The 14,565-nt window shown below is 29.3% G+C and overlaps 1 protein-coding gene across 1 annotated transcript; it reads left to right on the top strand.

Moving 5' to 3' along the window:
• Positions 1-8,265: 8,265 nt before the first annotated feature.
• Positions 8,266-14,029, top strand: LOC123305555 (ras-related protein Rab-8A-like). The gene is made up of 4 exons (XM_044887310.1): positions 8,266-8,394; positions 11,488-11,774; positions 11,845-11,958; positions 13,728-14,029. The coding sequence occupies exons 1-4, from the start codon at positions 8,271-8,273 to the stop codon at positions 13,827-13,829; spliced, it is 627 nt and encodes a 208-aa protein (XP_044743245.1). The 5' UTR covers positions 8,266-8,270; the 3' UTR covers positions 13,830-14,029.
• Positions 14,030-14,565: the final 536 nt, after the last annotated feature.

Genomic DNA, 14,565 nt, shown 5'->3' with positions numbered 1-14,565 from the left:
AGTGGCATGGAGTGGTGGTGATGTTAGTAGTTTGTACTGTTTATAAACATAGGTTTACATACGTTAAATTTAATTTGATACCCTTTGAAGTTGTATAAATTTCATCAAAATCAATTCAGTAGTTTTGAGTCTTTATATGACACAGTGATGTACAAACAAGCACACATTCTACTTTCTAATTTTCGTGAGCGAAAAAACTAACACCTTACCGGTTTATTTACAACATTTTTTGAAGTCTGGGTCCGCGCCTGGTTATAGCAACACCGAAATTTCCCGAATACTAACGATGTCATTCTCAAAGTTTCATCATAATGATTAATGATTGTCAAATTGTGAGAGGGTTTGGGAAGCTTGATGTAACCACCAGTTAGCATCTGACAGAGGGTGGATTTACTATCCCACTTTAAGAAAAACGATTTAAAACAATTCAAAACCCTTAAAATTTTAATAATTTTAAATGGTTTTAAATCTTTAAATCGGTCGTCTATTTTCGAGATGTTTTGAAAAGAAATTATTTTACATCATTTCGTATAATTAGTGAAAAACTATATATTACCGTTTAAAACCATTCAAAAATTTAAATCGTTCTATATCATTATAGAACACGATTCCATCTTAAATAGTTTTGAATCGAAGCAGACAATTTAAAACTATTGATTAAACGATTTGAAACTGTTTTTCTTTACCAGGGATAAGAAATAGTGCGTAATTTAAATTTAATAGAATCTATTTAGGTACATTTGAGTACATCATTGAGCCCACCTCCCCCCTCCCAAATATTTCTACTTACTTAAGGATAAAATAAATTCCCCCAAAAATCGATTGTTTATGTTTTAGATAAATATTCTATATACAGTTACCTATGTATTTATTAGAAATATTACCTAGTAATCTAGTCAAAAAATGGCCTTGTGTATAATCGAAACCAATTAGGATATTTATACATTATCATAGTTTAGGAGTTATCTGGTGCTTCTGTACGAAATTATTATTAAACGCATATACATTAAACACATTTTTTTATTTTAATAAAAAATGTTAATAATTTTTTATAAAAATTTTTGAAAAATTATACAATAAAATTCCGTATTAAGTTTTTGTTTGTGATAATTATGCGTATATAAAATCTTTCAATACTTTTTCAAAAAGCTATAAGCTTGCGTTCTTTTATTATGCTAGTATATCATGACTGGTCATTATGATTTCGGAACGCAAGCCGAATAAAATACTTAATATGTAGGATCCGTAGCATAATGTTGTGTTATTTTTGCACATATGGAATTTATATTAAAATTATAAGTATTTTCGAATTTAATTATAACATTAAACGATCAGAACACAGTCTGGGTAGAGTATCCATGTATATAATACCTCTCACTTATTGTTAGATGCATTGCTTAACGAATGTATTCTGTCATACTCGTGATATTTATATGCCTAGATGTAAATCGAATTAGTGGTATAGTCATTTAGTAAATTTACTGCGACTAAAGTAAAATAAAGTAACAGACTTATTAGTCAGCCGCTACACAACGCTTTGCTTTCTGAACGCACTAAAAGGATAATAATTAGCTTTCTTAAGCTGATTACATGTTCGTTCATGTTAGCTGGCCACGCTATTTCAATTTCAATAACATCATCATCAGCTGATTATGACGTTTAATTTTACTTGGGTACTAAATCGAGTAGTTGACCTTCGGAAACGCACATTGTGGGATATTCTATCATAATTTTAATTTTTTGACACTATTCCTAATCATGGATAATTAAAAGCCTCTTAAGTAATATACCTCAACTTCCAAATCGCTTATTTTTCATAACAAATAAGTATTTCGATTACAAAAAAAAAGGTTTAATATGAACCATGCCAAGCAGAAGTAATTATTCTATGGAGGACATGACTATTTTGTGATCGAAGTACCTATATTTATATCACATAATCATTGGCCTAGAATGCGGCAAATTAATATTCTATATCTATTTCATATATTTTTGTCTTTGATAATTTTTGTAGCTTAAGATCTAAATATAATGGAGTGTGTTTGACAGCTTTTTATGAAACAATGACTGTTTGATTTTGTCTGGTAGTTTATGCTCTGGACTCGCTGAAATTAACTTAAAACTTACAATCTGAAAAAATCGAAAATATTTCGATTGTTAAAAGGTTGTTGTTTAGGTCTATATAATCAAATTTCCAGCATACTCTTAACATATTTAGATCTAATATGAAATGACTATATGAAGTTTACCTACGGAACCTAAATACAATGTATATACTTTTAAAAGACTGGTTTTTAAAAATTAAAATAATCTTACAAAAATTAATGATAACATCGCCTCAAACTGTCTGGAAATTTTCTTTTGGTATAAGTATCTGAATTTAAGGGTTTTTTGAGTTAAAGATTTGCCAAAGCCACGAAATTTGGCTAAATATAATCTCGAAACTACTCTTATTGCAACAAATGAATAAAAACATCGTGAACTAAAATAAATCAAAATTAGAGAATTCCATCAAAATTCATATATTTCAAATTTTCCAGGTTTAAGGAGCTGTTGTCTAATTTTTATTTAAAAAAGAAGTTAAAAACTATTTAAACTGAAAGTTACTAAAAATATATAAAATATGTTATAAGCTTCCAATCTATTATTAAGTTTTGTGTAAACATTAATCGTTTTCCGTGCCTTTTTAAACACAAAAGAGCATAAAATCTTGAGAAATCTGTCAATTAGGTATTAAAACGAATATATTCGAAATAATTTTACATATAAATACTTTTTATGGGTTGATTCAATTTTGATTTTCACATAAAGAAATTATTTTTGAATTAACGAAAATGTGTCTATCTATTTTGAAAAATGAAGATATCTTTTAAAATAGTCCTCCAAAATAGTCCTCACAGAACCAAATCATTTACTCTATACCTACCCATAATTTCGAATGTACCATTCTTCTCATTTGAGTTAATCGCAGGAACTTACTATTAAAAATGAATCTCGAAGTAAGAGATACTTCTAATTTTAAACTAGTTTAAAGCACAGTTGTCAGTTGTGAATAATGGTATCAGAGAAAATGATTAGGTTATAATGACTGTATAGAAGAAGATAAGAATAGTATGCTGGTTTTGATGAAAACTATGCGACATTTCTCTTGGCGAAATAATAGCTGAAAATTAACGTCTCCTACTATTCGTTGTGACACCTTCTGCAATAGTTATGATACCTTACCAATGTTCAGTATGTTTGTCTTCCAACCAGCGTTGTGTAATGTCGTGGATACACTGCAATCGTTTCTGATTGCACACTGACCGTACGTGTCTTTCAGTACCACTAACAAATTGATGTTCTTTTCTCGATTTTATATCATTGGCCTTTCTTATCATAGTTCACATAATTTCAAAGAACACACCCAAATATCTAGTCATCTTTGTGCCCAATATCTTCTTTGGAATATTCCCATGGACTCTTTAATACTTTGTTCACGATCATGCATATAGCCTTATTGTTGCTCAGTTTGTCCATATAAAATTAGTTTCTCAAAGGACCCCGCAAGATTAGATAGGAAAATGGCTTCTTGTGAAACTTTTTCTAACCCACTCTAAAATGTTCCCTGAATCATTCTGATCAGAAGCTCTCACGGTACGGGCGATCACTACTCGTTACAAAATTTTGTGTCCGTGAGAGCTTTTGATCAGAACGATCCGAAAAACATTTTTGGGGGCGATTTGAAAAATTTTCATAGAAAGCCATTTTCCTAGTCATATGGGTACTACAAATATAATATATGCGTAGCTTTGATCACCCGTAGCTCGAAAACTACTCGTTAAAAAGTTTTGTTGCCGTGAGAGCTTTTGATAAGAATGATTCAAAGAACATTGTAGAGTGGGTTAGAAAAAGTTTCACAGAAAGCCATTTTCCTATCTTCTTGCGAGGTCCTTTCGATGTCGTTGAAAGTTTTTATTGCCTTTTATGAATGATCCTAATATGAATATGCTTTTAATCATTTGGAAAATACTCATTTACGATTTATATTTTTTAATTAAAATTGAATCATCCTCCTTTTTTGTTTTTGTATAATTTCATAACAATAACAACAATAAAAAAAAATTCAGAACTTAATTCAGAATTTTATAAATCGTATAATATTAATGGCATCCAATTTTTGTGTTCCCTTGCCGTAAACTCATATCATAAATAATATAATCCACCTTATCATTCACCTAGATATAATGCAAATATAATTGATTTAATTAATATTAATGAATTTTAAAAATGTTGTAATAATAATAAAATGCGACCAATAAATAACTGAAGGAATTTTTGAAAAACATTATTACACTGAAAAATGTGATAATCTATTTAAAAAAATATAATGAGACAATAGATGAATTTAAAAAAAAAATGTTTGTTAGTTTTTTAATATGAAAAATGAAAAACCTTATTATGAATGTAATGAATACCTATAAAGTGTATCCTTAAAATAGGATAAAATCATTTGCCTTAAATTGTTATATAAAATTTTTAAAACAAACGAATCATAATTATATGTTTTATTAACTAATAAGTAATCTTAAACAAGTGAAAAAAATCGACTGACTGGCACCAAACTTTTATTCTAATTTGCATCCTCACGGGTAAACAATGTTTACGAAAAAATGTTTCAGGCAAAAGTTGTTTATTTTTTTATGAGGGTATCTTTTTTCGTTTTTGAGTTATCGTGTTCACGGACAGGCGGAGAAACGAAAATGAACTAATTAGGTGATTTTAAAGATAGTATTCTAAATACAGTAGAATCTCGATAACTTAAACCTCGGTAACATAAAAACCTCTGTTACTTCAAAAAATACTATGTTCCCTTCCCATCAAAGCCCAAAACCTCTATAACTTAAAATACGCAACCTCTATAACTTAAATAAATAATCTCTGTATAGGCCCTCAGTAACTACATAGAAACATGTACATACCTCTATATTAACTAGCGTACATAGAAACTTGTACATACCTCTATATTAACCTTTACCTAACATAGACCCTTGATAACTTAAAACCTCTATAACTTAAAATATTTTGTGTTTCCCTTGGACTTTAACTTATCGAGATTCTACTGTAATTAAAAATTACGTAATTTTTACGTTTTTAGTACTTTTTAGTTAGTACATGAAGATGTTTATTAGCTGTGCCACTTTTGCCTTCACAAACCGTCTCCTGTAAAATTGAAAAAGGAAAACCATAATCGCCCGTGTATATTTGCATAATATTAATTAATAATATCTCTTAACCGGTACGGTAAAAAAATTCTCCTCACGTAGGAAACTATGATATTTTCAAAAAAATTTAAAAAAAAAAGTAGTTAACTGTAGGGTTGCCACCCCGGTCAGGTCTCTCGCCCGGCATATTATAACGGTGGTGTTGTGGGGAGGGGCATTGCAGTGAGAAGCGGGAAATTGAAAAAAAAGGCAAATTACGTCATATTTAATTTATTTTAACTACATCAAAAATATAAGTATGAAATAATATAAATATATTAGAAATTTGCATCTATCAACACCTAATCACAATGTATACAGACAAAAATTTTACACAAGCATGCCTCGAACAAACATGAAAACTGACTTCTTATCGTGATACCAACAAATTAAGCTGAAAAGCCCTATAATCACTAATTATGAACAAAATCAATTTTCACTACTCTTGTTCAATCATAATGCTAATTTTTGCTTTTTTGACAATGACCACGCGGTGGCCCGACAAAATTTTCAAAAGCCTGACCTCTCAGCAAAATCTTTGAAGCGTCACTGCCAGGCAGGAGAGGCTCGAGCAGGTGTCAACCCTAGTTAACTGTAACCCTTGATACTGCCATAATACCTTAATACCACACATTACGTGATCGATCCATCTGCATAAACTTCGAAAGTCTTCACTTGAGTAAAAATTTATGTTATGGCTGAAGCTCCCTACCGGCTACTCCTTCTGGACAGTGTTTTGGCTTCTTTGACAATCGGAGTGTACATTATGACAAATTACATATTTTTACTTTTAGTTACTAAAACATAAGAAAATTATTTATATAATTCGATCATATTATTTCACGTATTCTATTTAATATAAATAGAATATATTAATAATTAATTAGTAATTAATTGCAATAATTAATGATATGTAAACAATTAGGTTGTGAATTCAAATTTTTAGTGAATAAGAAATTTCATTCATATCACACAAAAAAAGAATAGAATTATAAAAATGCCATCATGTGATCAGATCGACCATTCATTATTCCAAAAAGAATTTTACTTCAAATAAATTTTAAAACTTGGGTCACACGAAAAAGTTACTTGACTGAATTGCTGTCAAAGTTTTAAAAGTTGTTTAAACTTAAAATGATATTAGTTCATATACTTTTTGGAACAATTTACGTTTTTGTTAATATACATAAATATACGTAATAAAAACCCCACTTTAAACGAAATATTCTTTATTAAATAATAAATATTCCATAATAAATACACGTAAAAATTATTATGATAAAAACTATTTTAATTGTTAATAATTAATTATTTATTTTAATTTATGTATAAAAATATATGTAATTATATTTCAAAATCAAAAGAAATTGAATAAAAAAATTAATAAAAATTATTATAAACCTTTTATTATTTAATTTTGACTAATATGTTATGCAGTAAGAAGTCAATAAATTATCACAATTGTTGGTCCAAAAACTTTTAACTTAAATTTTTTTGGCATTAAAATGAAATAAGCGGAAATTCTCTAGTTTTCTGTTGGTATATTTTGGCAAAAACATTTAGAATTCATCATAGAATGGGTAGAAAATGTTTAGTTTTAACATTTCATAATTTTTATATTCTGTGATGAATTCTAGCATTTTTTGGGTAGGAAATATTTCTTCGAAGTATCCTTATCGAAGAAAAAAATCACGAAGTATTTTTTTTCTTTAAATAATTTGCCAAAATTAGGTACTAGATATTTTTTCCGACTTTTTCTTGCCCTTCTATACCAAATTTTGTTTTAATGCTCCAAATTTTGGAGAAAATAGAATGTTCTTTTCGCAGCGAATGTCTCTTATAAATGATGCTTTCGAAATCTGGGGATCTCTTTAAGGATTTAGTCACAATATTCAGCTTTTTTTCCAAAGCTTAGGTTCAGTATATACTGTCTATACTACTAAAACAAAGTGACTATACTATCGACTCTATACTGACTATACTATTGTATAATCAATCCTATATATATACTAGCTGATTCCCGCCCTCTTCGGTGGGCACACAAACCATTTGGATGTGAATTTATACTTCTTTTATTAACGAAATTTTTAATTTCGGTTTGATATTTATTGTAAATTTTTCAAATTTTAAATAGGAAAATATAGAGCCAGTCAGTGAATACACAGATTTCCACATCACCCATGAAAAGTACTGTGTATTGGAATGCGTTCCTGTTTTTGTAATTAAATAGTATTTTATTTTCAGTAACTATTAAATTATTTAATTATTTAATTTATAAGAGTAATCAATCTTTTTTTTTTTTTTATTAAACAGAAATTTTTACAAAATTGACCTTTAATGGCTTTTTTTTAATGATGATAAACGCAAACTAACCATGCAATACCGAAACTTTCAATATTAAAAACCTTAAACCTCGAAGGTTGTTTTATTTTTATTTATTTTATGGCATAATTACAATGAATCATCAACGTCACAACAAAAACATGTTTTAATCTTAATTGGTCATAAATTTTTCCGTTAGTAGACGGAAACAATAATAAAATATAAGGGAATTTCCATCATGTCACGTACATTACCCCTTTCCCTTTGAAAACAAATCAGGCATGATAATGACTAGACGATATTTTTATTGTATAATAATGATAATCGTCTGGCGCCAAGCAGACTGGCGTCTGGATATGGGTTACAGGTGGGTAGCGCGTATGCGCTCAAATGAAAATCAATTCATATCCAATGAAATTTGTACCTTTGTACTGTGTAGGTAATCTAATAAATTATAATAATACAATACCCTCTATGTGTATATACTTTCTTCGAATATTCTTTCACATATCAAAAAAATAATTTTCATAATAAGAAAATTATCTCAATAAAAATGTAAAAGATTTTCTTTTTGATTTTTTCAAAAAAATAGTTTTATATTTATTATTATTTGAAGCATTTTAATTTTAAAACGTTTGTGCCAAAAATATATAAAAAATTGTGCAAGTGGTTTAGTGTTTTAAAGGGCATATAAAGTGGAAAAATATGGCGTTAGATTTTTCAGCAACATATAAAGTATTAGTTTTAGGTGATTCAAATGTGGGAAAAACATGTATTGTGCATCGATATTGCGATGAACGATATTATGATACATACATATCAACTATAGGCAAGTAGTTTTTCCTGGAATTTTTCAATTTTCATCTAAATGTCATACATTATGTGCCAAGAGTTCATTCTATTAATATTTGATTAACAAAGAAGAAAAAATATAGCTGTTTATTATTATTGACTAACAATTTGATGTAACATTTTCCGAAGCCTCAAGCTTTTATTTATAATCTCATATACGTAAATCAGGGGGGAGGTATTTTTCATATTTATTAGCACATTAAATTAACTTTTTATATCGTAGAATTAAAATTAATTTTTTTTGCACCTTTTAAAAATCAAATAAACTTTCCAACACTTCCTCTTTCTATTTATTCACCACGGCATGGCTTCCACTCTTGTTCTTTCGCAACTAATCAAATTTTGATTATAATGATTTGTAGCAGACAAGTAGGCGACAATAATTAAAAGTCTGCTGAATAAAAAAAGAATCATAATTTTTTAGTTTTAAAATTAATTAATCTAAATTAAAGAATAACAAGTGGAAATAAATAATTGACTGAACTTATTGTTGAAATACTCTGTATAGACAATGCTGAATATCAAAAAATTTGAAAAACCAACAAATTTATTAAAATATTTGTTTATAATTTATTACAACCATTTATTCTAGTTTTTGAAACTTTTTCGAAGTATTTTCTAGAAAACTTTCTTTTATTGGTTTTAAAAAAAATCATTTATAAGGCTTACTTGTGAAGCTATTTACAAATTTTATCTCTCTAACTTTTATAGTTTTAGAGAAAATGGGCAGCAAAATTTTGCCCTAATTTGCTACCTCACGAGAAAACAATGATGTTTACAAAAAAATGATTCAAACAAATGTTGTTTATTTTTTAACCCCCGAACCAAACAAAATTCATAGCGCAGAAGCTGCGTTAGCTAAGCGAATTCCTCACGAGATAGAAAAATAACACATTTTTCTTAAAATTGAATATTGCATTTTTAATTTTTCAATAATTTTTATTTCGAAAACTAAGCGCCTAGAGAAAAAATCACAAGAATACTTTTTTGCTTAAAACTGATCAAAACAAAATATTTTCTATTTAAAAATTCAAAATTTTGCACTTTGCACTTCTTTTGAACTCCATTTTGTTCGGAAATTCGCTAAAAAGGGTGTTATAAGTTGACCACTATGTGTGTCTGTCTGTCTGTGGCATCGTAGAGCTTAAACGGATGAACCTATTTGGATTTTTTTTTTGTTTCGTTTGAAAGGTAATTTAATAGAAAGTGATCTAAGCTGTGTGTTATTTTCAATCTAATCTAATATGTGTTGTTAATCTAATATCTAATGTGTTATTTTCAATCTCTGAGGGAATTCGCTTAGCTTACGTAGCTTATGCGCTACCAATTTTTTTTGGTTCGGGGGTTAAAAAATAAACAACTTTTGTTTGAATCATTTTTTTAAGTGCGACTTTAGGGTTCCGTACCCGGAATAACTAAATAATAGCCGATGATCTTAAAATCGGTTTAGTTTGGAGAAGAGTCTAAGGAAAAGGTAATTTAATGGAGAGTGTAGATACGTTTCAAATGCGAGTTTAGAGTTCCGAACCCGAACAATATCTCGGGGTTTTTTTAATTTTGTAAATTTTACTTGTTTGAAAGGAACTTTATTAACAATTAAACTTTTATCTCTTACGGTTTATAAGGGTCTTGGGTCCTACGGACACAAGACCCAATTGACCTATGTTGTCTTTTATGAAATCAAACTCACTTTTTACGACCGTTTTTTAGTTATCGGGTTGATGGAAGGACAAACGGACAATCGAAAATGGACTAATTAAGTGATTTTATGAACACCTTTACCAAATATTGTTCGTATCATCAATATTTCTAAGCGTTAGAGACTAAAATTAGTATACTTATATACAGATATATACAGAGTATAAAAACGCTTTAATAAATGTTTCTTTTATTCCTGAAACATTCATTCTGAAAAAGTATGAAAAGGTCTATGTAAAACTAATTAAGCAGTTTGAAGACTGCATTTTTACAAGTTTTTTGACTCTTCTAAAAGACTTTTCAGAATTAATCAGGGATTTCATGAAAATTTAGCTAAAGTAAGACTAGACTTCAGATTTTCGAAAAATTAATTACTGTAAGTTTTACCATATTTAATATATCTCGAAAGGAATATACGAAATCTAAATAATTTGCTGGCAATTTTTTATATTCCTTACAAGAAGTATTAAATATGATATAACGTACTAAAAGTTCTATACAACGGTTCTCTACGTAGAGTACACCTCAAAATAAGTCGAGAAAGCTAAACTTGCCTTAGTGCCAACGTCCTTCGTATATGGGCTAGGCCTGTTTCTTTTATTTTTAAACCAATTTTTTATTCAATTTCATTCATTCGTCAGTTTGACTCAATTCTTCTTCGAAAATAAATCTAATTATCGCTAGGATAGAAACCTAAAGCTCAGAAAAAAATAAAATCATACAATCTTGGAAACAATTATACAGGGTGACATTAAAAGTTCCGTACATCGCTATACCAAATATAGTGAGTGCACTTCAAAATAAGTCGATTTAGTTAAATTTGCCTTAGTACCGAGTTGCTTGGTTCGGTGCTAGCAAAATGTACTTTTTATACAGAGTATTTCAACAATTAACTCATTAATTTTCACTTATTTATGAGAGAATAATTAGCCATGAATAGAATAAAAATACAAAATGCTATCCAAAAATCCACGCTCTACGCCAATGGATTGATGTATTTTTATGTGGGATTTTTTATCTTGCTAGTAAATTTGAATCGTTTTGGAAATCAGTTTGGTTTTTATTTAAAGAAAAAACAATTTCAATAATTTTAGCTAATTCGACTTATTTTGATCAATACCTGCTATATCTGACAGATCTTTTAGAGACACCCTGTATAAAACCTTGAGGCAGTCAGTCTATATGGGCATCATTAAATACGAATAGCTCGAAAGTAAATAATTTCCACTCCACCTCGTATTGTAGTTGCAGATTTTGACCCACCTAATGAAAATTTTATATTTCATTTTTAAATTACCTTTTTTAAGTTTTATAAGGATTTTGAAAATTGATTTATTTTTAATACAAATTTTTGGTATGTGTTTAAATTTAGGAATAGATTTTAAGCAGAAAATAATAAATTTGGATGGTGTTCCAATTAAATTACAAATATGGGATACAGCTGGACAAGAACGATTTCGTACATTAACAACAGCTTATTATCGTGGTGCAATGGGAATTTTATTAATGTATGATGTAACTAGTATGGATTCATTTAATCATTTAGATTATTGGCTTCGAAATATACAAGAGAATGCATCACCAGATGTTGTGAAAGTTTTAGCTGGAAATAAATGTGAATCAAATGATCGAGCAGTGGATGCAGAACGTGGACAAAAAGTAAATTGTGAATTTAATTCTTAAACAAAATATGTATATTTATAATTTATTTATTTTAAATTTATTTTAGATTGCTGATAATTTTGATATGCCATTTTTTGAAGTATCTTGCAAACAAAATATAAATGTTGAAGAGGCATTTATTACATTAGCTAGGAAAATTAGAGAACAACGGGAACGAAAGGTAAAAAATAATCAGAAATGGATAATTAAAGGCTCACTTAAAAGTCACTAATCAGTTCACGTAAACCTATTGATTTTATATCTTTCTTTTCCATCCTTTCCGTACTTTACTATAATTCATTCACTCTTTTGCTTTAAAACATTTGCAGCTGCAGCTTTTATTTGCTCATTATTGTTATTTTTAGAGGCTTTTAGAAGCTTATTTTTTTCTCGATGTCTATTCCTAGCGTCTCTTCCAGATCAATAAGAAATCCTTGCCCTAAAATTTTAGAACATAGTTTTTCTAGTACCAGTATTGGATATTGTTATAATACATGGTCTCCTGTTCCTTCTTCTTAATCGTATTCATTGCAGTAGTTGCCATTTGCGTTCTCTTTTTTTGAGGTTAATATCGAAATTCACTCAAAAGTAATGAATTTAAATATTTCCTTTCCACCCTTTCCTTTCATCTACTCCTTTATTTTGAAATTTTGCCAGCTTTCAGAAGCCCATTACTTTCTCGATGTCTGCTTCCGGCTTCTCTTCCAGGTCATTTAGTAAAGCTTGTCCTAAAATTTTAGAACGTCGGCTTTCTAGTAACAGTAACGAGTATCGGTAAAGTAAATGATATCCCATTTCTTTTTCCCAATCGTATTCTCTACGATAGTTCTCTTTCTTTCCTTTCCGTACTTTAATTGTAACCTTTCCAGCTTTTAGACGCTCATTATTTTCTCGACGTCTATTTCCGAGGTCTCTGCCAGGCCATTTAGAAAATCTTCCCCTAAAATTCAAGAACATCAATTTTCTAGTACCAGTATCGGATGCAGTTATCCAGTACCACTACGTAGTGGATTTATAATAATAGCATGTATTTATAATAAGGCATTCTAGGCACTGGTTTAGGGCATCAACGCAGAGAGAACATCGGTTATTAAACTTCTGATAAAAAATTATATGTTTTATTACGGTAATGTTATTGGTCAACCATCAATTTTCTCAACGCACAATTCTCTGTTTTTTTGTTTTAAAGAGGAATATTGTACCATTCTTGAGAACAGCCTGTCGACCGAGGACAAGACGTTTTCGAGTAAGAGATGCTATTTTAAGCAGATGAAGTTATAAGATTCGAGGCCACACAGAAAGCCCACAACTTCTCCGCCGGGATTGCCCCCAAGATTGATGGATATAGCTGACACACTGCAGGCTTTTGCAGGTGCAAATAACATCCCACCACCCTTCTCAACTGTGTTCTAGTGAATTCCAGCCGAGCCCAGGCGAATAGCCTGGCTGTGGTTATATACAGTTTGGCCAGCCGCAGACATTACTCAAAATCCCAATAATCAAGATGGAGTTGCCTAGAAGAACCTTCTCGTACTAACGGGTTCGCTGCTTTGTTCCCTTTAACGCCCGAGTGGCCCGATATCCAGATCAGTCTGATTCTCTGTAATTAGTCCAGTGATTTAAAAAAACTAGGTTATTCTTATAAATGAGTAGTCAGTTAATCATGCTGTCAATACTTCTACTATAACTCTACATGCCTTTTTTAAAGATAATCGATACATGATAATCGAATGATTTCGGTGATAATTTTAAAATTTCCACATGAACCTTCCAAGTTATTAAGTTTACAAACCTGTTCACCTCCTTATTTTCCTTCACCTCCTTATTTTCCTTCACATCAATCCACCCTAGACAAATGTTGCCATTGCGTATACAATATTTCCATACATATTTTGATAAATTTAGAATTTGAATACAAATATTTGTCAATAAATATTTAAATTATTTTAGGGTGACGCATTCGAAGAAAACGAAAAACCAACAGAAGGTTTGCATACAATTTTAAATCAATCGGATCAAAATGAGTCATGGCGACCGTGTTCTACGTGTTAGCGTTAATATCACATATATTTACTGTCATATAAAATATACAAAGAATATATTTAGAGTCTAATCAAATTATTGTCAGAAATCAAAGTGTAAAAAAAATTTTCTTTACTTATTTTGGACACAACAGCATTTCTAGAAAACACTAAATAATATCTATATGATATTCAATCTTCAAAATAAAATAAAAATAGCACTGCACTAGAATACTTTTGTTGGGCATTATACTATGAAAACAGAGAGTGTATTATTGGCTACATTCATCTCTAAAACGATTATTAGACGAGTATTTATAAAAGCCTTATTTTATCAAATATATTAATCAGGGTTCAAACTATTTATTATTGCCAAATTTTGAAGATTTTTGTTTACGTGGATTATTTTTTCAATATTTATAATACAAAAGAGAAACAGGGCAAATCTAAAGACTGTATATATGCGTCAAAAATTTATAAAAATATATCAGAAAATTATTTTTTGAATTGGCAGCTAATTTATGGAGAAAAATTGGGCTGTGTTTGTTGGAAAATTTATGTATAGTATTTGCGATTTATTATTTTAGCATCGACGAAAGCTTCGAAATTGCCTAATCAATTTTGATTCGAAATTCGATCAAACGTATATGCTTATAACGCAATAAATTGAAAATACCAAAAGATATCCATACAAGACCCAATTTAAACAATTAAAATTTATATAAATTTGAATGAGTTAAGCGTGTTATTGGATTTTAAACTAAGCA

The sequence above is a fragment of the Chrysoperla carnea genome, chromosome 1 (genome assembly GCF_905475395.1).
Source record: "Chrysoperla carnea chromosome 1, inChrCarn1.1, whole genome shotgun sequence".
Classification (NCBI taxonomy): domain Eukaryota; kingdom Metazoa; phylum Arthropoda; class Insecta; order Neuroptera; family Chrysopidae; genus Chrysoperla; species Chrysoperla carnea.
Note: the sequence above shows the minus strand (reverse complement) of the source record. Positions and strands in the feature narration are given on the sequence as shown.

What these genes read in the sequence shown, in the direction of transcription:
- LOC123305555 (XM_044887310.1), top strand. Translation starts at nt 8,271, where the DNA reads ATGGCGTTAGATTTTTCAGCAACATATAAAGTATTAGTTTTAGGTGAT. An exon ending in TACATACATATCAACTATAG is followed by an intron (nt 8,395 to 11,487) that starts GCAAGTAGTTTT and finishes GTTTAAATTTAG; the next exon opens with GAATAGATTTTAAGCAGAAA. An exon ending in GAGAACAACGGGAACGAAAG is followed by an intron (nt 11,959 to 13,727) that starts GTAAAAAATAAT and finishes AAATTATTTTAG; the next exon opens with GGTGACGCATTCGAAGAAAA.